Source organism: Triplophysa dalaica, chromosome 8, assembly GCF_015846415.1.
Source record: "Triplophysa dalaica isolate WHDGS20190420 chromosome 8, ASM1584641v1, whole genome shotgun sequence".
NCBI lineage: Eukaryota > Metazoa > Chordata > Actinopteri > Cypriniformes > Nemacheilidae > Triplophysa > Triplophysa dalaica.
This window is the reverse complement of record NC_079549.1, coordinates 12,426,017-12,449,383: the sequence shown is the minus strand read 5'-3', so window position 1 is coordinate 12,449,383 and position 23,367 is coordinate 12,426,017. Positions and strand designations below refer to the sequence as shown.

The following is a 23,367-nucleotide window of genomic DNA, read 5'->3' as shown; positions in this document are numbered from 1 at the left end:
TGAATATTGTGAATATTAATGATATGTCCCTACCCAAATCGACGCCCTTGACTTCCGCATTCCATTCTTCCGACGGACGTCTATGCGAGTGTCGAAACTCTTGTTTTACAACGGCTCTGTGCCTACAACCATAAAATAAAACAGTAGCATTTATGACCCTGTCTGTGAAAACCAGACTAAAGTCTCACAATTAAATTATGAGATAACAAGCATAAAAGTTTAATGCACATTAAAAAGGAACGTATCTTCATGACAGTGAGGACTACACTGTGATTAAAGTTTGCACAAAAACTACAATACTGCTAAGATACGTTGAGAACAGTAACCTTATTATTGAAAAGAAGAAATAAATGGTTAATTTCGCGGAGAATCTGCTTACATGATGCTGTTTAACAGCGCGACACAGCGCTTCAGAGATGCGTTTAAAGAAATTAACGTGTAAAATACACGCTCGTGTACCACGAGTCGAGAAAACATATGTAATACTCTTCTTGTTAGTGAAATTAAGTGTTTTAAAATCCTCAAATAGGGGCTTTTAGCAAAACATGAGGGTCTTAAGCCCCCAAAGCCCATCCCTCGCAACGCCACTGCATGGTCACTTTTGTATTCTGACGTTGAAAATTCCATATAGATGATGTTATTATTAAATAATTTTCTTACACACTAAAATTGTTTAAAACGACACAAACTTTAGAAAGAATTGAAAATCTTAGCACTGGCAAAGAAAAGAATGTCACATCTCACACTGAAGTAGTCCACACACACAATACACATACACCAAGTGAGATAGGTACATTCCTGGTTCTGATGGATAGCTCTCCACAGTTCATTTTCCACCGCCTGGATAAGGAAAATGTGGGAACGGATTGATGGTTATAGTTTCCATGGGTTAGCTGAAGTTTGGAATACCCGTATGCTCGACAGGTGTGCCGCCTACAGCACCTATAAGATCCGATGGTTTAGGATTCATTCCTGATCACGTTCGACAACAAAAATTATGAAACACAACATGAGAGCTACAAAATAGACTTGAGTTTGGTGACACCATAAGGCATAGATTTTGTATATCCATGTTGATCGGTTGGGTCTTCGGAAACATTGAAAGATTTATTATATATATATGACATGTTACAAATGCAAACCAAGAGAGATTGTGAGTGTCCACTCATTCTTTTTAGCCAGAGTGGAGCACGTAAAAGAGAGGTAAGATCAACATTTCTGCATGACAGCAAACTTCATGGTCTCATTTTCAACATCAACCACATGTGGGTTTGGCGGGCATTCTGAAATCCCTCTGGCTCTCAGGTGCACTGAGGAATCAGGTTGTATTTGTGCATATTTTTCTCAGAGCTAAACATATTTGTAAGAATGTCAGGAACCGAACAGATCTCGTCCCCAATTGACTCCCATAGTATTTATTTTCCCTACTGTGGCAGTAAATGGAGATACACTTAAATATACTGCTTAAATATATAGAGGAGTATACGTAAGAAGAGCTTTAGCTAACATAATTTGGTTACAAATAAGTTTGTACAAGTTTCTTACTTAGGGGCATAATGTATTATAATTTTCTTCAAAATATTTCACACTTTCAGTGGTTCAGGTTTACTGTGTGTTTGATGGTTATTTGTTGAAAGAGTCTGATTAGTGGCTGATATGTTGAATTTCACGAGGATATTGTCTCCACCGTGTGGTCAAATGCCCTTCCATCATCTGCAAACGTAAGCAATTTCTTGTTGTTAACATGTTAACTTGTAGACAATTAAATACCATGGTGTGACGTATTATGAATGTTATAAATAACCATAATTTGAATAGAATTCTGCGATAAGTTTTGACGTTTTGAAAATGAGGTATACGCGGTTTTCAAATATAAACATGGCGTCACGGTGGCCGAGAGGTTAAGGCGTTGGACTCGAAATCCAATGGGGTTTCCCCGCACAGGTTCGAATCCTGTTCGTGACGATTATTTTAAGTAAATTTTGCTACAATAAACCAAGTTGGAACAAGTGACACTCTGAAACGTTCGGATTTAGAAATCCAGGTATCGTTGCGACATAATAGGGTATTAAAACTGTGATAAATATCTGTGTCACATTAATTATTCAGAACGTTTTTTTACTCGTGCATTCTTAAAAAAAGTTGCTTCAAAAGGTTCTTCGATGCCATAGAAGAAACTTTTGGTTCCAAAAAGACCCTTTAACATCTAAAGAACTTTTCTGTTTCACACAAGGTACTTTGTGGCGAAAAAGGTGACCACCACCCAACAAACCACAAACCAAATATGGGACAGCTAATCCGTTTGTGTGGGACAATGTGGGACACCATTGAAAGGTAGCGCGTAACTGTAATATAATAACGAAATAAATACATTTAAAATAATTTTTCAACTTTTTTTAAAAAATAATTTGTTATTTAGATCATTCCAACTACAACATAATTGAGTCATAGATCAAATAACACATACAAGTATAATGGCGTTTTCAATTTAAGGATCACTGTCTCACAAAACAGACGTCGGGTTATCATTTTGTAAACTGTGTAGATCTTGACAAACAAAAAAGTGTTCAAAAACACAAACTATTCAATGTTATTGTTAGATCACCAGTGAACAGAAATATGTTTAATTGATTCCTTTCCACCCTTGTACTCTGCTAAAAAATGAAAGTACTTCGTATAGTTTTCAATATTATTATTTTTCATTTATATTTATGATTTACGTTTTGTTTTTATTTTTTGTGGGTATTATGTTTACAAATGTTTTGATATTCATAATATTGAAATGCATCCCTTGTAATATTTTCAATATAAATGTTTATAATAATAAAATATTTATAATAAAATGATTTAAAAAAAACTTCGAAGATCTTCTTAAAAAGAGAATAAAAGAATAAAGAACAAACAAATAATGAAAAAGAGTTTCTCTTTTAAAATGTATAATTGTTAAATAATGCATTAAATGATTTGAAAATATTTTTTATTTTAATACGCTTACCACAACCTATAGGCTAAACACACTTTCAAAGCAGTGCTCGATATTGAATCAAGTCTTATGAGGGTTAGACTTTTCTTTGGTGGGGGTTAGTCTCGCAATATATAATTTATAAAAAATACACTGTCTCTGAATAAAGAACGTGTTTGCTAATGTGACATATAAAAACCAACAGACTAATGAAAATGCGGGACATTTTGACATTTTCTCAATATGCGACGTGCGGGACCGGGGCTGAAAATCCGCGAAGCGGGACGGAGGATGTCACCCTACTGTGAAGAACAGTGTGGAGGATATATACGTGGTCCAGCCCTGAGCGTAAAGGGTATACTGAAGTAAAACAACGCTTTACTGCCAGCACTCGATCTGATGCTTGAACTGAAGGATGTGATGATGCAAACTAAAATGTCTCTTGAGATATTTTCGGCACATGTAATCCAAACATTGCACAACGTCGACATTCGTACAAAGTAAGCCAAGCCAAGGAAACGACGAGTGTGTTTCTTTACCATGTGGACACATTCTTCATGATGGTGTCCAATCCGATTGAGTTCATTGTAACAAGAACACGGTAAGAACCAACACCCAATTAGAATTGATGTATGGTATATCTTACCATGCTGTATAATGGAGCGTGATTTATAAAAAATGTGTGCTTACTCGGATATACAGATGTATTCGCGCGAACCTTAATATCGCATGTGTATTTAAAAGTATTATAGCGTCTTGAAACACCCCTGTGAAACTCTGAGATGGTACATCCGGAAGAATATAAAGACAAGAACGCACTGCTCAGCGCCCAGGCGTAGGTCAGAGGCTTTGTTAGTAAGGGAGAGGCAGGCAGTACTGTGAAACAGGTCTTTTCACCTCTTTCGCGGCAGTAGTTTCTTTTGTCTTTCTTAAGACTGCATAGCGACACATGTAGGAAACACGAAAACATGACATCAATTTAAAATGCCATCTGCAAGTTTAGGTCAGCTCATAACGCCAGGAAAATTGAAGTTAGTCAACTGTAACGTTAGTTAGATATGTTAGGCGCCCGTCTTCAAAATCGTTTGCCTCGTCGCTTTTAGCCTTTAAATGTCGATTAGACCGCTCGATACGCTTAATATGCGCGTTTAGTGAACATGACCGGCAGTGTGTGAGTATAACTGTCGAACTGAACTCACCGACTCACACGCACACAGGAATATATTTGGCAGGTTTATTTACAGTGTCCATTTTAATGAGATTTTAATTCGATGTCTTCTGATGTATTGTAGCCCGAATTACAGACGGCGACTCCGTATGTATACGAAAGCTAGATTTCTTAAGGAATAACGATAACAAGACTTGAGCCATGTCTTGGCGTCGCAGTGTTTAAGGTTTAGATAAGGTTGATGTGTTAAATGTCTATTTGGAAAACGAATAAAGTGGTTTTATACGAGTTTTAATCGTAGAGGAGGAAATATCGCCCCTTCACTTTCATTCTTCTTTTAACTCGACGGCGAAGTGTGAAAACACACACTGCCTGCTATGTTACGATCGCAAACACCTTAATCTTTTCAACAGGGGGTAAGCAACGAACCTTATACGCCAAATTAAGTTTATTTGGCAAATAAGTTGACACAAGCCACAGATTTAGGTTTATATCCAAGAGATCCTCTCTTAGCTGTGCTTAAGCTAGCCGGTGTGCTAGCATTCACCCCGGCTCTCTGAAATGTCGAATATCTCCAACGAAGGTGTGATCTTGATTAAAGATGTAAAGGCCGGATCGAAAAACCTTAATATCGTCTTTATAGTTTTGGAAATCGGTAAGTGAAATCACCGTTGTGCCGGTCATTACAGTTTTTAGCAACAGCTCAGCTAATTCCGCCTGGTACTCATGAAAACCATCGCGACGAACGTCTGTGTTAAATGCCGTGTGGTTTTGTTTTAAAGAATAAGCCATAGCATAAAGTGATCGTATGTGTTTAAGTAGTTTTGTTATGCTCAAGATTTGACGATTAACTTTTCCGTGTATGTCTAGGTCGGGTGACTAAGACAAAGGACGGGCACGAGGTGCGCTCGTGCAGGGTGGCGGATAAGAGCGGCAGCATCGCCATCTCTGTGTGGGATGAGCTGGGCACCCTCATCCAGCCCGGAGATATCATCCGTCTCACGAGAGGGTACGAACCTTCACTGTGTGCACCACATTTCGACTTTGAACCCATTAAATCCCATGTGTGGTTAATGGTCTGTGTGAAAGAACCATAAAAAAACCTATTTGAACTGGTGACATGCTGTTTCACATTGGTCTACATGTTTGCCTTTGACCTGACTGTCCTCTTTCTTTAAAATGGACACAAGTTAAATTTCAATATTTTTCTTGATTGTTTCACATCAAATTGTCTTTTTAGTTATGCTTCCATTTGGAAGGGCAGCCTAACACTGTACACTGGACGAGGAGGAGACTTGCAGAAAATAGGAGAGTAAGTATTAACTCGCACCTCATACATTCAGCAATAAATAACATTGTGTTTTAGGAAGGAATAAGTAGCAACATACCAGTATGTCAACCATGGTTATTTACTAATATTTGATCATTTTGGGATTATTGACGTTGGGCAATAACCCATGAGTCAGAATCTAAATCCACAGGAGTCTATTTGTGTGAATTTAAAAAATCTTCTAGTTGAAGGCTTACATTTTTGTTAATGTTAGGATTAAATAAACGGATTGGAAGAGTATCATGACTTTATATCAAAGTGTGGAAACGCTACAAATTGCAAAACATATTTTAGTACAAATGCAAATACTCGATGTCTTTCACAGGTTCTGCATGGTGTATTCTGAGGTTCCAAATTTCAGTGAGCCAAATCCAGAGCTGCTAGCAAAAGCTAAACAGCAGAACAAGACTGTGAGTCAAGTGTTCTTCCTGCTTATGTAAATTGAGAAGCAATGCTCATTGAGGCATCACAATGAGATGGCAATTATTTGCATGTCCAAATGTACTTGTTGTGGTGAAAACTTGATTAAAGAACCTTGCTTTGTTTAAACAAAGACTATAGAATGTAAGAATAATTAATGCAGAAACATTTTGTTTGACCAGCTGCAGAATACAATCCATTATGTGAGTGGATTCAAGTACTTGTTTGTTGAACCTAGTCATAAACCACTAAAAGCTTCTTATGAATAGTCAACAAAATGGTGTCTAATCTCATGTCCTCTAATAGGGTAAGGAACAGCGGGGAAATTCTCCACCGAATCCAAATGCAGGTACTCCTGCACAAACAGGTAAGCAAATATAGCTAATACTCCACAGATGCTGATTTGGTAGTTGGTAGCCTAATGGTTTGGAATCTGGGCGCTAACAAAGGTTGCAGATTCAATCTCGGGTAGGGGGTGAACCAGGAACTGGAGTTACTGAGATCCCACTCCTGCCCTACCAACACTGTGCCCCGAGCAAGGCATTTGATGCTAGATTGCTCTAGGGGATTGTCACTACAGTTAGCACACTGTAAGTTACTACTGATAAAACGAAGATAAAAGTAATGTTATGAAAAGCTGTTACTTCATTGTCTTTGCGGTCTACATGACATTTTGATTAAGCCCATCACCATTGTTTTTAATGTTTCGCTAAACAGGAAATGGTACTGGGCCAGTATACTCCAATAACAGTGCTGCACCTGTGGCTCGGGAGACCAACTTTGGGGCTCCAGGAAGACCAAATGGGCGTGTTCCAGGCAACGGGCAACTCTCACCAGCTGCATCCCCAGCTCCACCCAAACCCTCAGTTACCATTAGCAATGGCAGAGATCCAAGAAGAGCTTCAAAGAGATGAAACATTGACTGCAAAATCCACTTCCCTGTTTCCACTCCTTGCATAAATTTACTTCCACAATCCATCCTTAAAATATATAAAACTGCCATCAAAATTACGAGGTTTGATGCTAACGCTTTGCCATCTGTGCTTTTTGCATCATTTGCCAAGAACTGTATAACATTTTCTTGATCACAAAAGGTTCAAATTCAACTTCTTACAGTTAATATACATATACCTTAGAGGCTGGCGTCCTTGCCACCCATTGGGTGCCAATTCTGTGACCCACAGATGTTGTAACAGATCTTGTTAAACTATACACCCTACTTGAACACTTAATGCACTTTCTTCTCTTAATTTATAGTGAACTCATTGTCATGTAATTCAGGAATGGTTAACTGCTGTTGTGAATGGGCCAGGGATCTGCAATGCTAGCGCTAGGGAGTCATATTCCTGCAGAGTTAAGCTCAAAGTAATCCTGAAGACACCAATTATCTTGTTCTGGTGTTTGATGGAGTTGGAGCTCAAATCTGCCGGAGTGAGGATCTAGGTCAGCTGTTGCAGACCTCTGGAGTAGGGAAATGGAACTTTAAAGTGACCGATTACTTTGAGTTCTGTGCTACCTTTGGCCAAAAACTTACCAAAAGTGACCGTGTAAAAGGAAAGGTGATAGTTTGTATGGATTATTTAATTAGGAATAAATCGAGAACAAAATGTTGGGAAATTAATCCCTGTGGATGTTTTGTAATTGTTATAAACTGAAGCATTCTGCCATTATAGTGAAATTCACATTTTAATAAGACAGCTGTGTTTTTTATGCAATATGACTACACTTATATGTTCTGCCTTCTCTTAAACAAGTGTTTAAGTTGGAGGAAGATCATATAAAATTCTGTTGATTTGTTTGATTTTGTTAAACAAGACATCGGCACATACACATCAGTTCTCAATGCTTTCTTGGTTTGGGCTTAAAATGTGTAATTGATGCTATCAGTCAAGCAAATGTAGCTAGCTAAAGGGTTTATTATTTTTGCATTACTGTCAACATGAGTGGCTCCTTCGCATACAGATTTGATATCCAGTGCTACACATTTTAAGATGGCCTTCCCTTTATAGGTAAGTAAAATGATATATAAGACCCTGAGAAGTCTGGTTTATGAAAGTGCTCATGTGTGTTTTCTATTTCTTTAGTAAGATCTCATGCTAGCATATATTTTTGCCAGGTAGGTTCCTGCACATTTCAGTTCATTTACATTTAGGCATTTGGCAGCTGCTTTTATCCAAGCGACTTGCAGTGCACTTATTACAGGGACAATCCCCCTGGAGCAACATGGAGTAAAGTGTCTTGCTCAAGGACACACTGGTGGTGGCTGCTGGGATCGAACCAGCAACCTTTTGATTACCAGTTCAGTGGTTTAACCACCATCTCCATTTGAAATGTAGGCGAGCATAAAGCATTTTGTCAACAAAACTGCAGTTTTGAGGTTTTTCCTAGTTGTCTTCATACTTTTAATTTGTCAACGCAAGACCCAGACCAGATGAATTCCTTGCATAGATGTGCATTTATGACCTATAAAGTGAATGTATGTTATCTAGATACAATTTAAAATCTGCCATGTTATTTTAAATCTATGAACAGCTTTTAGCATTGACAATTGATTACAAACATTCAATACTGATTTATAATTTTGTCTCTTAGCATGAGATGCTGCATAATACTCCGTTTTACCCAAGGTCTAAATGCAACATAACTCTTGCATAACACCTTGAATGACTTCTGTGTGGATACAGAAGATATATGATGATATAAAAGAGGGGTCTGTTATTAAATCTTTGTAGATTGTTTACAATGTTTTATTAAATTAAATTTCAATATCGGTTTTGTATGCCATGTTACACGTGAGTCCCAAGAACCTCCTTCCTATAAAGGAAGCGTCAATATGGTCATAACACTATTTATGACAAAAGTACAGGTAGTGATTATAAATACTGCATTTAAACCTGCTATAAAAACAAGGTTTCACACATAATTACAGATTATTTTTTACATGTGTATTTGGGGCAGATTTTTCCAAAACTCTCCAATGCCTTTCGACAGCGCACCCTCTGCCATGCTTCGGCACTCACACGGGGTAAAGCCTACCAATGCTGTACCCTTAATGGCCACACCATGGTGCCTAGCCAGCTCAGCCACTCGTGCTGTGATTAGCGAAGCTGGAGCATGATATAAGTTTTGCCCTCTAATGGTGAAACCTGGCCATGGCTCCCCTTCATAAGACAAAGACTGGGGTCCATTTTCAACGCTTTCCACATTGCAAGCAATTTCCACAGCACCTTCATGTGGCAAGGCTATGACCTGCACTCCAGGGATACCATTAGGACTGGATTCACGTATTGCTGATGCCAAAAACCGGCCCAAGGACAGATCCTGAGTATCCATGGTAACATTGCAGTTCATTGTATAGGGGCTGGCACCAACACCTATGGAAAAAAAACAATTGTTTGGTGAAGTTCCCCAAATTATAGAAATTCCTGTTTGTGATGGATATATTATAGCTACTAATTTTATCTGTATTTTATGTTGCAGCTGAAAAATATACCAGTAATGCCATATCTTCTGGTGGGCTGTGGACCTATATCTGGATGTATGGTTGATATGTCCTCTGCCTTTTTGAACCAGCCAATCCCCTTCCTCCTTTGAGCCAGACTTCGATGCTGAGAATCCGCCCAGCCAAACAAAAAGGCACTCGAACCTGGAACTCGCTCTGTAAGAGCTTTGGCCAATGCTAGACAATATAAAAACAACAAAAACAACATTCCAGCCATCAGAATCACAGGCTGCTCTCCTTGCTGCCTTCAGGCAGACGATACCGGAGCATCCGGTCCAACACAAACCGGCCGAAGGACAGCTTTTTTCCTCAGTCTCTTAGACTGCTCAACATTAAAAACTGATACACTCCACACACGCACACTTCTTTTTACAATGCACTTCAGTTTCATGGACCATAATTCATCATGCATTGCACCTAATGCAAAAAGCAAATGCAAAAGTTTACACACCCCTTGCAGAATCTGGAAAAAGCTGAAACGTTTTGATGTGAAGGTTTATTTTTATTTAAGTCCTGCCCTGAGCAAGTTATTTCACCAAAGAAATGTTTACATAAAGTTCACACTTAAGAATAATAACAGAATTTCTAAAAATGTTACCCAAACAATCAATGACAGTTTTGATGTTTAGTCATAGCTATTTAAGGGTTTCTTGTTTGTCATAAGTCATTAGACAGTCCTATGATCTTAAGAAAATTATCCAGGTCCACCACAATCTTTGCTTTTTCAGCATTTCTGAATATTTTACCCATTTCCAGCAGTAACTGTATGATGTTGAGATTCCTCTTTTTACATTGAGGACAATCAAGAGACTCATACACAACTATTACAATAGATAGAAACATTCAGAGCTGCCCCTAAAATGAAAACAACATTCATTTAAAGTCAGGTGGGTGTAAAACCTCTGAAAATGGTTTTGGGGTAAATTGTTATTGTTTCATTTATACATCTTATTTTTTCATTTACTAATGTCTTTCAAAAGATTTCAAAACACATAAATGTTTTTCAGGAAATTAAATATATATATATGTTTTAATTAAAACCAATTTTAGAGGTTAACAACCACCTGACTTTAAATGAATCGTGTTGACTATTGTAATAGTTGTAAAAATGTAAATGTAAAAATAGGAATCTCAACATCATAGAGTTACTGCTGGACATGAGTAAAATATCCAAAAATGCTGAAATTAAATATATATATATTTTAATTAAAACCAATTTTAGAGGTTAAAAACCACCTGACTTTAAATTAATCGTGTTGACCATTGTAATAGTTGTAAAAATGTAAATGTAAAAATAGGAATCTCAACATCATAGAGTTACTGCTGGACATGAGTAAAATATCCAAAAATGCTGAAAAAACAAAGATTGTGGAGGACCTGGATATTTTTTCTTAAGATCAGTGGATAGTCTAATGACTCATAGTTGTTTAAGGGTTTCCTGTTTGTCATGAGTAAACATAAAAACTGTCATTGATTGTTTAGGTAACATCTTACAGTATTAAGAATCAGGAGCTATTTTTAGAAATTCTGTTATTATTCTTTAGTGTGAACTTAATGTTAACATTTATTTAGTGAATAACTTGCTCAGGGCAGGACTTAAATAAAAATAAACCTTCACATCAAAAATCCTCTTATTTTTCCAAAAGTTTCAGCTTTTTCCAGATTCTGCAAGGGGTGTGTAAACTTTTGCACACCACTGTACCTATATCTGTACCATGTGCACTATATGGTTGATCCATTATACATATATGTTCATGTGTACACCTGCATATTTAATGTGCATATCCAACGTCTAATGTGTATATACTGTCCATATATGTATAATGTATATTGTTTTCTTTGTACAGTCTGTCTATTTATACTTTGCACTGTTCGTCTGCACTACATACTGTCACTTAAGTCCGTAAAGTCATACAGTTGTTTGTCATACAGTTGTCTGTCCAACTGCATTCTTCTTTGTATGGAATATATGCACCCACCCGTTTCTATGGTTTTCACACATATTTGTCTTTAAACTACAATTCCTGCTCGACCACTTACCATGGGCTTCTTGACCACAGTCCTCCAGGCCTACCTCCTCTCCGAGCGGATAAAGAGGAACCAAATCCACAGCACCCATACATGGGTGGATGCCATCATGGGCATTCATGTCAATGATAGAACATGCATGTTGACATGCTGACAATACAGCCTCTCCTGAAATTGACATCCACAATGACAATGATCTCTTTTGTACTGTTACTTACAATGCAGTGTTCCCAACAAAAGTATACAGTACAAATGACTGGAAAGCAAACAACTCACTTATTAGGTCAATGCTTGCAACAATAGTAATGACAGAGCGATTGTAGTCGTAGTCGTTGAAGATGTTCAGCACTGTTACTCCCTCACGCGCTCTTCCTTTACAAAAGAACCGTTATCTCACAACACAGTGTTATGAAAGAGATTGCCTAAAACCCATGCAGGTAATGGGGATATCACCTTTATAAGGTCATTTTTAACTAATTTAAATGAATGAATGAATGAATGAATAAATAAACTCACCGTTCGCGTCAGTGATAGCTGATCTGGCCACTGTCTCCACCAGGTCTCGTCTCCGCGCCTCTGAGATGTTCAGGAGACACGCGACCAGCCGCCGACCAAGAGAGGTATAGGACATTCCTCAAGAAGCAAGAGACAATTTAATTTATATCATTTCACACTCTCTCGAGTTCATTTTATTTATATATACACACGTGCACTTTCTAGAGTTTACACGCGCGAAAGTGTTTGTTAAAGAGTAACCAACGTTGATAAACTATAGTGATATGTTATGTTTGTTATGTAACAGTCCAAAGGTTATTTTACAAAATTATCTTACAAAAACGAGACGTCATGTTTAATGTAAAACTACTGTTCCAAAACTGACTGACGTAATGCAATCACGCGCCAAGAATAGATACTAACGCTTCGTACTTTTTACGCAAAACGAAGTCGTCCAACTACAGCACACTTGCTCCAATATGTTGCCTCTTCAAGTTTAAAAACAGTTTTGCATGATTTAACACGAGACTGTCACACTAATCACTATAGTTTTCAGGACCGGCAGGCAATCTAGATGTAATATGTATTAGCACTCGACAAGAGCCGCTGTTCACAAACTGGACTCGGCGCATGCGCAGAATCTAGCTTCCTCTTCAAGTCTTGATGCTCCCGCTGAAAGCCACATGGCGGCGTTGAGTAAACAGAACATTATACACCGTACATACTTTATTATCCTGTACGGATTGATATTTACCAGACGGGTTAAACGCCGAATGCAGATCGCATTATCTTTAACGCAGGAGAATGGTTCAAGTCACGCACTGTTGTTCTTTGGACAGGTTTTGCAATGAGTTCGAGCTTCCCGCTGCAGGTATTGCAGTCGTCACCTCGTAATCCTTCTGCTTATGGGAAGCATCCGATCCGTTTTGGCTTGTTTGTCGCTGGCCGCTTTAGCGAGGAAGATGAGTGCTGCGGCGGCGGGACATTGCGTGCCTGGGACTTCATGCGCGCGTCCTGCTGCTACTACGCCCGGGCTGCTCCGACTGACTTCAGTCCCCGGTTACGATAAAATCCGCGTAAATGATGTTTTACTCCTGAGGCCCACCGCAGGAACACAGAGGCGATGCGACAACGAAAGTGAGAAACTGCAGAACGGAGAAACGCACGTTGTCTTCTTTCCTGGAGACATTCAGGTTGGTTCATTCCCTGAAACCTTTACGTAATTAACAGTTACCGCTATGCATCTTTGAAAGGCAGCCGAGACACATTATTCTTAGGCTACAATATTGTTAAAATATCAATCTGATGTGTAAGGGATTAGTTATTGATGTTTTATGCCGTGTGGATTGTGCCACAGGCCTGTTACGCGTTATAGGATCTTTGCTAAAACCTGCATGTAAAATGGTTATTTAAGTAATTTGACTATGATTATATACTGTTTTTGTTTTTAGAAAACTTTCAAACTTAGTGTGATACTCACAATATACATTCGACTGTGTGAGTTAACACCCCTAGTGTTACTGCCCTCTAATCGATTAAGATAGGTAGTGTTTGTATATGCTGTCACTGCATACCGTCACTAAGTTACATAAAGTTTCTTTTGTTTCTGCATTCTTTCCTAACTTTTAACGTTTTTTTTTCACTCTTATGCCTTTTAATTTGAATCTACTGCACAGAATTTTGAGCAGGAAATGGCTCTCCAGCCGGATGCCGCCCAATGGCAATCCTGGAGTCTTGAGTGTGTGGCCCTCACCCTGGGCCACCGTTTCCCTGGATCCCATATCTGGGTCATCCGTGCTTCCAGTATGTACCTCCACAAGTTCAGCAATTATCAGAACTTTGTAGAAAGCAATTTATTTGGAGCACCAGAACACACTCCAGACTACGGAGCTATTCGTCACCTGAGGGCACTTCTGGGTCACAGCATGGAGCAAGCTGGACTTCCAAATCCTTTACTTCCTCTTAGTGGGACATCCACCCCTGCTCCCCTGCCTCCAGGTTTCACTCTGACCATAGTGGGTTTCAGTAAAGGATGTGTTGTTCTTAATCAAATAGTGTACGAACTGGCTGGAGCCAGAGCAGACCCTGAACTTAGGCTGTTTCTGGACAGTGTCTCGGATATGTACTGGCTGGACGGAGGCCATCCTGGTGGAAGTGAGACATGGGTGACTGATAGGTGTGCTTTGGGTGAGCTGGCCTCCAGTGGGGTGTCTGTCCATGCCCATGTCACCCCTTATGAGGTAAAGGATCCAATGAGGGCCTGGGTTGGGCGTGAGCACCAACACTTCATAAAGACTCTGGAGGATCTGGGTGCCTGTGTTAGCCAACAATTGCACTTTGAGGATGAGCCGGCGTCCATCGAGAACCATTTCCGGGTTCTTCAAGCGTTTTAATTGTTCGCAGTCATTGACATGCAATGTATTCTTTGCAGAGCAGGCGGCTTTGTGTTGCACAAATATAGATATACATCAGTAAATAGTTCTACTGGATTCCTTTTATTAAGATAAGATTGAAGCGGAATGACCAAACTTGTATAAAGTTTACCTGCCTCACATATGCCTTATTGTTTTGCTGTGGCATAGAATCTGTGAATTCTAGGATATTTGTTTCAAAAAATGCATTTTGAATGTTGACATGCTCAGTAAAGCTTTCTAAACTATTTCCTTTACCTCATCATAGTAGAAGGTCTTTTTCCAAACTTTGAGTTTAGGAGAAAAGCAATTACCAGAAACTGGTCATTGTTGTGGTTTATTAAAAATATGATATTTAAATTATTTTTTTATGTTTAATTAATGAGCATGCATTTTCAATCATTGTGTATATATTTTTTTCTATGTAAAACACTTTCACTGTAAGACATGTGGTCTTAGATCAACACTGTACTAACCTAATTTTTATGTAAGCCCAGCCTCAATTTAATTAACAATCACAAACGTGTCCTGCTTAGTTTATTATTTGAGTTATCTTGTTTGACTGTTTATCAGATGTTGCATAAAAAATATTTTTGGGGAAAATAATAAAGAATATTCACAATTAGTGGAATGTTAATAATTGCACATAGCTTGGAGAATGATTCTGTGCATGAATATTAGATGAATATTCTCTAGATGGCGCTCTTTATCTGAATTGTAATTAATCTGCCGAACAAATGAATCTGGATTGTACGTTATAGACCCAGTGCATTGCTTCATTGCCATTCCCTGAGTTTCATGCTGATGTAAATAAGTACAAATATTGGAACATGAAATAGAGGTTTTATCCTAATTTGAATAACGCAATGTAACTGAACATGACATTAAGATATGTCATATAATGCAAGTGAGAAAACTAAACAGAGAAACAACTTCGATGGACAGTGTCTCTTTAAATAAAAACAAAATGCACACTATCCACTCTAATAATCTCTTGTGTAAAAATCTTGTTTACATGCCCTAAGAGCAATAAACACACACAAGCCTGACAAGTTGTCATAAAATCAAAGGTTACTGCTTTTGTCATACACCAATATAAATGCAAATATGTAGAGAGAGATACTGAGAGTGTCAGAACTTCCATTTCAGAAGTATAAAAATGTATTGAAGTCCTGCAAAGCTAGTCAAAACTTTGTCATTTTCTGAACGATTTTAAATAATAAATCATAATGTGGTTGCAGGAGGGATGGCATGTTCGATTTTGAATAGAAAAAAAGGAAATGTCTGATCATTGTTATTTTAAAATTCAATACTGAAGATAGAACCTTGACACAATTCTCATATAATCTCTGAACATGTAAATCAATTTCACATAATTTATTTATGATAAATATATTACAAAATAGTTTAAAACAAGTTCATCATCATACATATCATTGTCACATCCTGTCTAACACAAAAGAAAAATCATTAAGGATTTATATCCCTTAAGCATCCTCTTGCTTAGCGTATGACAAGTACAGGACATAACAAGCGTTCTCCACAAACTGCAGTGACTGCTTTGTCTCGCACTCCAGTCTGGCCTATTTTCTTTTCTCTTTAAAATTCCAGGCCCAAATACCTCATGTCCCCTAAACATTATTAAAGACAGTTTCCCAGGCAGGGACTAGATTCATGTTTCGCTTCGAGATGACGGCATACAGCGAGCACACGACCGTGGCAAGAGCCTCTCGTCTTTTGAGACAATGGCCTTATTATGAGTGCAGGCTGGTGACATCTCTGGGAAACCTTAAAGCCCTGAGCACACAAACACAGATGAGCTCTTCACACCTCTTTTAACAGACCAGTAAGCTGAAAAGCTCAAACTTTAAGACTGAATTCTGCCATACTAATATTTCAATGTTTAAAATCTCACCCGGAAAACTATTCAATTATATTACATAGATAAGTTGTTCCTTCTCAGAGTTTTTTGTTGTTATATTCTTCAGTTCATTCCTTTCCTGAAAAGTTCTCAATAATTCTCTACACAAAACAATTTTGTACTACAAGGATTACCTCAAAAAAACTTTATAACATTCATTTGCCTTCAATTCCATTCCAGAATACATCTAAAACACTTTCTTCATAACCAAATCTCATTCCCTACATATCCAAACACCATAAAAATAACTCCAACACTTGAGCCATTTTTGAATCCAATTTTTCCTTTCAAATAACCACACGTATATTATATCATTATTACCAAAAAGCATAACTTACAAAACAAAATATTAAAATCCACTTAGAAAGTAAAAAATGAACTTAAATTATAAAGATTATGTATTAAAAAAGTATTTTTACCAGCCAGTATGTCTATTTGAACAGGGGAAACTGTGCGCAAAAAGCACACAAAGACACATTGTGCAGTTACAGCTAACCCTGAGAGAATGGTTCAGTATAAAAAAGAACTGAAGCCTACAAAGTTAATGGCATTGGCTTAACAGGCCTGTAGAAAAGGTAACATGCGGAACCCTGAATTACCTTAGATTGGTGCATAGATCATATAAACTGTCATTTCAAGACGAATTATGACAGGCTTTTATTACAGCACTCCCAAAACATTTAGGCCTTCCGTGGAGAATGCTAGAACATTGCTTAATACCATCATTCCGTCCTGCTAGAACATGTTTATTAAGCAATATATTGGCAGTAATAAAAATATTAAAACGATTTTGTTTCATTTTAAAATCAATAGATATACTTCATTATCCAAATCGAATGCTGTTAAGAATGTTTCTCATATTTTAGTGAAACAGACTTAATAGGGGATTTAAGTGCTTTCCTGCATATCTTTAGTCATTCTCTAGAAGGAAGTACTATGACCAACACAAACACATATTTGGGTAATCCAGGGTGTGTTGTGCATGTGTGTTGAGTCACATTTTTGTAAGGTTTCTGATGTTTCAATACCACAAAAAGGAAAAGCATGTTCAACAAAACACGCAAACAAAACATGTGTATACTATCTGTGTGCATCGAATTCCAGCCTTTGTTGTTTTAGTAGCTGGCTGTTTTTGCTTTAAGTGCAGTAATAGAATTAGAGTCTGCATTAATGTGGGCTAAAAGCCACAGCAAATGAAATCGATACTGAATGGCATTAAAATAAAAATATAAACATATAAAATCCAAATATGACAGAACAAGTAAATTAAATCTTTAGACAGGACGGCAAAATAGACATTTAGAAGCTCACTATTATAATATTAACAAACAGCGTTATGCCAGATTTGACCCTTTTGTAGAAAGATCATCTTTGGTGTGAGAACAAAATCATTAGGACAGAAGCAATTTTCGCTAGCACTGCACTGGAGAAAACTCAGGCAGTCAAAATAGACTAAAAATGAGAAATTATGCTATTCAGAGCAAGTGTAACTCCCTTTAGCATCAGCATAAGTGATCACCGTCCCCTGTGGCGAACATATCCTCTTCAAAACGGAACCTCTTGCTTCGTGGCGAGTCCAGAATGTTCTCTTTGTCCTCAGGGTCCTCAGGTGGCGCAGAGCATTTCCCACCGTAACTCCTTTCCCGGGGAGTGCGTGGTGTAACAGGGATCGGCTCAGACCCTGAATAATGGAGCCACAGCCAGGGATGGGTCATACAGTCAGCCGCACTAGGACGATCCCTTATAAAGAAGCAAAGAATTTATGTCAAGGATGGAACCAAAAGGCAAACCAATATGCATCTGATCTGCAGATCTAGGTTTGGGTTAGAGTTCATATTTAAACACACATTAAGTTTTTTACTTTGGGACCAATATGCAAATGTTCATCGTACAAGGTTTGTACTCAGACACTTAGAAGCAAACTTTTTTCTTCTTCACACATTTTCTGAATAGTCAGTTTTGGTCATTTGTACTGAGATGTGTATTTCCGTTGTGACTTCATGCACAAAACGAAATGAAAATGAGGCCAGATGACCTTTATACTGCCATTATTGATGCAGGAAGGGAACGAACAAGAATATTCAGGAACCTTGAGCAATAAAAAAGTGATCATGACAACGTGTGGTTATTTTAAAAGTAATGTTTTTATATATGAATGAGCAATTTACATGATCTAGAAGCATAGAATGGTTTCCCATGTTTATCATATGACTCAAAGCTCTTTGTACATTAATTGTACAACAACTGTGATCAGTGCCCAAGCCTCACTTCCTCTAGTTGCTCAAGGACAAACTCACTCTGGTGATTTGACCAGAAGTTTCCGGATGAAGTCAACAGCCAGCTCAGACACTCTTGAGAAGGCCTCTCTGCTGTAGTCCACGTTCACCTGGGATACATTTAGGAAGGTCTCCTGTTTGTCCTCGCCAGCGAAGGGAGACTCGCCTGTTGCCAGCATGTACGCTATCACACCCACACTCCTAATGTCAACACATATGATTAAAGGCCTAGCCGTTAGTTCAGCACACCACAGATAACAAAACATGCCATATCTGTTGTTTGCAATAACTGCAATTATGATTCTAAAAGTCGGTTCATTTCAAATCTTGATTTTGGTTGCGACATGTGGTAAAAGGTATGTGTTTTAACATGCCTCTGGAGTCTGGTTAGGTACAGTATGATGCTTTTCAGACTGATTGCTTAAAAACATCAAAATTGTTTGTTGGTCCTTTACATAACAGAATGTAAGCTATAATATTCAATATTTAGTATAAAAACCTACCAAAGATCTGTTGCCGTGGTGATTGGTTCATAGTTAAGGATCTCAGGAGCTAAATGCATAAAAATAATCAACTTTCATTATACATAAACTCCTCCTCCATGATTAAGCCATAACACAGGTATGAATCACTGGATTAACCTTACCTACATACTCAGGAGTGCCCAGAATCTCCCTGAGTTCTCCAGCTGAGCCCAACCTGCGAGACAGCCCAAAATCCACTATCTTTATTTCTCCCAGTGGGCTCAGACTGGTCAGAAGAATGTTTTGGGGCTGATAGAAATGGAGTAAAGATTTTGTTTTAATAAACACAAATAATGAGAAATAAAGTTGAAAATTTGGGCATTGCAGAGTCACATCAGGCATAACTTTAAAAGGCCAGAACATTAGCAAAGAATGTGCTCAAGTCAATAAAAAGTGCATCTTACTTTCAAGTCTAAATGGACCACATTGCTCTGGTGAAGTAGATGAATTCCTTCTAGCATCTGTCTGATCAGACGAGTGATCTGACCCTCGGGCAGCAGCTCCTCTGACATACAGTGGTCAAATATCTCACCACCCGCAGCACTAACACAGACGTAAAAACTTAGTATTCACTTACTGAACAGTGACATTCAGCTCAAGTAACTAAACACAACACTCACTATTCCAGTAGAAGAACGAGGTCATGATCCGTCTCGTATACAGCGTGCAGGTTCACCACCCGAGGGTTGTTCTTCGCAGCCTCTAAAATGGCGATCTCGTGAATGACCTCCGCTCTGCAGTCACGACCCCGTCTCCGCTTCTTGATGAACTTTGCAGCAAAGACTTTCCCTGTGGACTTTTCCTCACACTTCCTCACCACTGCAAACTTCCCCCTTGATGAAGACAAACCCAGAATAGATTAAACACATTATCATGAATGTAATCACATGGGACATTTTTAAGAATAAAGTACCTAGCATTTACAACATGTACGTTTTGTGTTGAGTTGTCACAATGAAGAAGCATTCCGACACACGTAGCAGTTCTCTTATTTGCGCAAATACTTATTTGCACAGATTGTGATTCAGATCCTTGACAATCAATTCGATGTTCTCAGTTTTTATTAGGTTAGGTGACACTATGCATCTATAGAATTATGGGAACACTTTAAGGGCTGACATACTTAATAAAGCAGTAAACTTCATTATGATTGAGTTCTGAAAACAAAACTATTGTTTCATAAATAAAAACTCAAACAGTAGCTCAAACAACTGATAATCTTACACCAAATGGCGGTTCAGCAGATTGTATTATTTTGCAAAAACGTTGCATGCAGTTCCAGCCCTTCACAAAATTACTATTACTAAAAAACAACGTTGTAGCCTAAATGTCAATTTAAGCTGAAAGAGAACTGTGAAATTATTTCCTGTTAATAAACATGCACATGCCTGTATGCAAATGATATTTAACACAACGGACCAGACAGAAAGTGGAAGAGACCAATGTCACTTCCCCTTTCTCAGTATTCACAGTACATGACACCTCAAGCTGGCTCTGGTTCCCACATAGGTTTCCTTCCTGCAAGCTCGAAAGCTGTAGAGCTTTCGTAATGACACACACACACACACACACACTCTCTTCCGCTTATATTAGTCACAGATCTGTAGGCAAGGCCACTACAATTCTGAATAACTATAAAATTCTATACCAGATAAATGTTTGCTATCAGAGGATTCCTTCCATGCCAGATCAAAGATTTCTTATCATGATTCTGCAGAAAATGTACACGTCAAAAACGACTAACAGTTAAAACAGTAACAAAACAACCTCAACGGATTATATAAAGACATACCAACATATTTAACCTCTCAAAAAAAAGAGATGAAATAATGTCTAGAGCGAGGATCAAGATGTGTGATAACGGCGTACGCTTTCTCTTAAATCTGTCTTCACTGTAAACATATACACATTTGATTAATAGCATATTCAAAAAAGGTAAATTTGTCTTGTTTTCTTGAGTAAAGCGATATTGTTTTAAAGACACTTAGACATAGAAAACAAGGCAAGAATACCAATTTAATTCAACAGTTTGCATTTACTGAACATATAACAGTGTTTTGCATCAGATCAAGTGATGACACACATTTTAATGACCTTTGGAACAATATAAAGGTTGTTATTTAGAGCGTCAATCATGAAGTTTAACATACAAGAAGTGTTAAAGAGGTAGTTCAGCCAAAAATGAAAATTCTGTCATCATTTCCTCACTCTCATGTCATTCAAAACCTCTCATGTTGTTCAAAACCAGTATATGACTCTTCTACAGAACACTATAGAAAATATTCTGAAGAATGTTGTCACCAAACAACATTGCACCCATTTAACTTCCATTGTATGGAGACAATATCACAAAGCCAATTCTCAAAATATCTTCTTTTGTGTTCCACAGAAGAGTCATTTACATATTTTGAACAACACGATAGTGAATACCACAGATGTTTCTTTTTTTTTCATTGTTGGGTTAACTATCACTTCAAAGGTGTAGTGAAAATAGAAAATGATATCGTCATTTACTCACCCTCTTAACATTTCAAACCTGCGAGACTTTCTTTCTTCCCCAGAACACCAAATAAGATATTTTGAAAGAATGTTGTTAACTGGCCCCCATTCACTTGCGTTGGTTTTGTGTCCAAGCAATAGAAGTAAATGGGGGCCAGAGATGTTCGGTTACCAACTTCCTTCAAAATATCTTCTTTTGTGTTCTGGGGAAAAAAGAAAGTCATAAAGGTTTGAAATGACAAGAGGGTGAGTAAATGATGACAGAATTGTCATGTTTGGGCTAACTATCACTTTAATCATTTCTGGTTGAAAGTTGAAACTAAATGCAAGAGCACAAAAACGTAATAATATTAGTAAAATGACTGTTGCACACCTGCCGAGTTCATTGCACATGTCAAACACGCCATCCAGAGCATCAGTACGGATCTGTGTGTGGATCTCTGAGAGCAGAGCAGATGATCCACTGCGACTGTCCAGTCTCCTCCGGGCCATCACCGCTCCACTGCGACCAGTAATGATGATGATAACCGGCAATGATGATCAACTCTACACCTCAGCCAGAGAGTATTCACAGTATTCTACGAGTGTGAAGTGAAGTATGCGGACTAATCACTTCACCGGCACACAGTTCATGTTCAGTCACCACCAAAACATTTACTTACTGTTGCCCCCCTCAGTTGGTTATAACACGGTTAAGTGCGAAACAATTTAAGAAAAAGTGGATCAAGTTTTTAGTCAGTAAATGTTGACCGTCAATACGGCCGCTTCATTTGAGTGAGTTGAGTTTAAACGCGACGACAGATGCTAAGAGTCTCCTGCTAATTTAGCCCAGATTAGCTCGTTTAGCCCTCGAAGATTCAGCTAAAACTCCCAGATTACACGCTGTCCTTTGTGTAGACACATGTACACGACGATTCGTTTCATTTTCTTTCACAACAACACCGACTGGCGGACAGTACTTCCTTTCCACGCAGGACAAAACCACGACTTTAAAGTTCAGAATATTCCTCTTCTCCTCAGGGGAATACCAGCTGTAGTCGAACTGACAAATTGTTTCAAATAAACTCATAAAGTCGCTAAACGACTTGTAAACACGTCCGTCTGGTTGCGTCGTTTTTAGACGAATGGGTTGTTGTTTTGACGAGGTTTTGGACTCTTGGGTTCTGCTCTTGTGCGCCGGGTCTTTACTTTCAAATTCTGCTCAGATGCCAGCACGGGCAGTTGCGCGTTACGTCACTGGCAGCGTCATCGTAATCGGTATACCGTTGTCATCGAGGTTATCGTACAGCCCACGATAATAAGAACAGACGATAGATAGATAGATAGATAGATAGATAGATAGATAGATAGATAGATAGATAGATAGATAGATAGATAGATAGATAGATAGATAGATAGATCTGCTGCTTGGTTTAAAATTTCTTTCTGGCATAGGCTAGATAGATAGATAGATAGATAGATAGATAGATAGATAGATAGATAGATAGATAGATAGATAGATAGATAGATAGATAGATAGATAGATCTGCTGCTTGGTTTAAAATTTCTTTCTGGCATAGGCTACTAGTGAGACATACTGGACTTTGATCTCACTAAGGAAAAGCAAACTCAAGATGTAAAGTACAATTGGATTGGGCGAGCAGAGTGCCCTAGAAAGATAAAAAAGCAAATCATGACTCAACTAGGCTAATTCTTTTCCAATCTACCAATCCGTTGTCAGGAAACTAATTTAAAGGGAAAGTATCATTTACTCAGCCTCATGTCATTGCAAACATGTATGACCTTCTTCTGCACAACTCAAAAAAGAAATTTTGTAAAACCTTAGTAACGT

General features: G+C 38.2%; 4 protein-coding genes and 1 non-coding gene across 7 annotated transcripts; 3 read left to right on the top strand and 2 right to left on the bottom strand.

The window, feature by feature from the left end:
- The first annotated feature begins 1,883 nt into the window (after positions 1-1,883).
- On the top strand, positions 1,884-1,965 carry trnas-cga (transfer RNA serine (anticodon CGA)). The gene has a single exon. It is a non-coding gene; the product is annotated as a tRNA-Ser (tRNA).
- Positions 1,966-3,807: 1,842 nt separating this feature from the next.
- nabp1a (nucleic acid binding protein 1a) lies at positions 3,808-7,501 on the top strand. 2 transcript variants are annotated; one of them, XM_056755716.1, is made up of 6 exons: positions 3,808-3,965; positions 5,001-5,139; positions 5,371-5,442; positions 5,786-5,870; positions 6,187-6,247; positions 6,598-7,501. In XM_056755716.1, the coding sequence occupies exons 1-6, from the start codon at positions 3,947-3,949 to the stop codon at positions 6,792-6,794; spliced, it is 573 nt and encodes a 190-aa protein (XP_056611694.1). In that variant the 5' UTR covers positions 3,808-3,946; the 3' UTR covers positions 6,795-7,501. The 2 variants fall into 2 exon arrangements, with proteins under 2 accessions (XP_056611694.1, XP_056611693.1); XM_056755715.1 differs by having other exon boundaries at positions 3,823-4,785.
- A 119-nt stretch (positions 7,502-7,620) lies between these two features.
- On the bottom strand, positions 7,621-12,790 carry ftcdnl1 (formiminotransferase cyclodeaminase N-terminal like 1). 2 transcript variants are annotated; one of them, XM_056755714.1, is made up of 6 exons: positions 12,660-12,790; positions 11,927-12,043; positions 11,687-11,782; positions 11,423-11,578; positions 9,374-9,559; positions 7,621-9,254 (listed from the first exon to the last, which is right to left on the bottom strand). In XM_056755714.1, exons 2-6 carry the CDS (start codon positions 12,039-12,041, stop codon positions 8,818-8,820), a joined length of 990 nt encoding a protein of 329 aa, XP_056611692.1. In that variant the 5' UTR covers positions 12,042-12,043; positions 12,660-12,790; the 3' UTR covers positions 7,621-8,817. The 2 variants fall into 2 exon arrangements, with proteins under 2 accessions (XP_056611692.1, XP_056611691.1); XM_056755713.1 differs by lacking the exon at positions 12,660-12,790 and adding an exon at positions 12,338-12,493.
- c8h2orf69 (chromosome 8 C2orf69 homolog) lies at positions 12,753-14,961 on the top strand. Its single transcript, XM_056755712.1, is given in 3 exon segments — positions 12,753-12,800; positions 12,802-13,098; positions 13,582-14,961. Coding segments are annotated over 3 exon segments (1,062 nt in total). The 3' UTR covers positions 14,299-14,961.
- Positions 14,962-15,678: 717 nt separating this feature from the next.
- Positions 15,679-22,811, bottom strand: stk17b (serine/threonine kinase 17b (apoptosis-inducing)). Its single transcript, XM_056755711.1, has 7 exons — positions 21,910-22,811; positions 19,658-19,870; positions 19,442-19,580; positions 19,160-19,286; positions 19,017-19,065; positions 18,535-18,714; positions 15,679-17,977 (listed from the first exon to the last, which is right to left on the bottom strand). Exons 1-7 carry the CDS (start codon positions 22,026-22,028, stop codon positions 17,740-17,742), a joined length of 1,065 nt encoding a protein of 354 aa, XP_056611689.1. The 5' UTR covers positions 22,029-22,811; the 3' UTR covers positions 15,679-17,739.
- Positions 22,812-23,367: the final 556 nt, after the last annotated feature.

Bases quoted from the DNA above. Each gene is read 5' to 3' on its own strand.
- nabp1a (XM_056755715.1), top strand. From the start codon at position 4,692: ATGTCGAATATCTCCAACGAAGGTGTGATCTTGATTAAAGATGTAAAG. The intron at 5,140-5,370 runs GTACGAACCTTC...TTGTCTTTTTAG, and splicing joins ATCATCCGTCTCACGAGAGG to TTATGCTTCCATTTGGAAGG. The intron at 6,248-6,597 runs GTAAGCAAATAT...TTCGCTAAACAG, and splicing joins AGGTACTCCTGCACAAACAG to GAAATGGTACTGGGCCAGTA.
- ftcdnl1 (XM_056755714.1), bottom strand. From the start codon at position 12,041: ATGTCCTATACCTCTCTTGGTCGGCGGCTGGTCGCGTGTCTCCTGAAC. The intron at 11,783-11,926 runs GTGAGTTTATTT...TCTTTTGTAAAG, and splicing joins AGCTATCACTGACGCGAACG to GAAGAGCGCGTGAGGGAGTA. The intron at 9,255-9,373 runs GTATATTTTTCA...TTTTTTCCATAG, and splicing joins CAGAAGATATGGCATTACTG to GTGTTGGTGCCAGCCCCTAT.
- stk17b (XM_056755711.1), bottom strand. From the start codon at position 22,028: ATGGCCCGGAGGAGACTGGACAGTCGCAGTGGATCATCTGCTCTGCTC. The intron at 19,287-19,441 runs GTAAGATGCACT...CATTTCTATCAG, and splicing joins TGGTCCATTTAGACTTGAAA to CCCCAAAACATTCTTCTGAC. The intron at 17,978-18,534 runs GTGAGTTTGTCC...CTTCTTTATAAG, and splicing joins CTTCTGGTCAAATCACCAGA to GGATCGTCCTAGTGCGGCTG.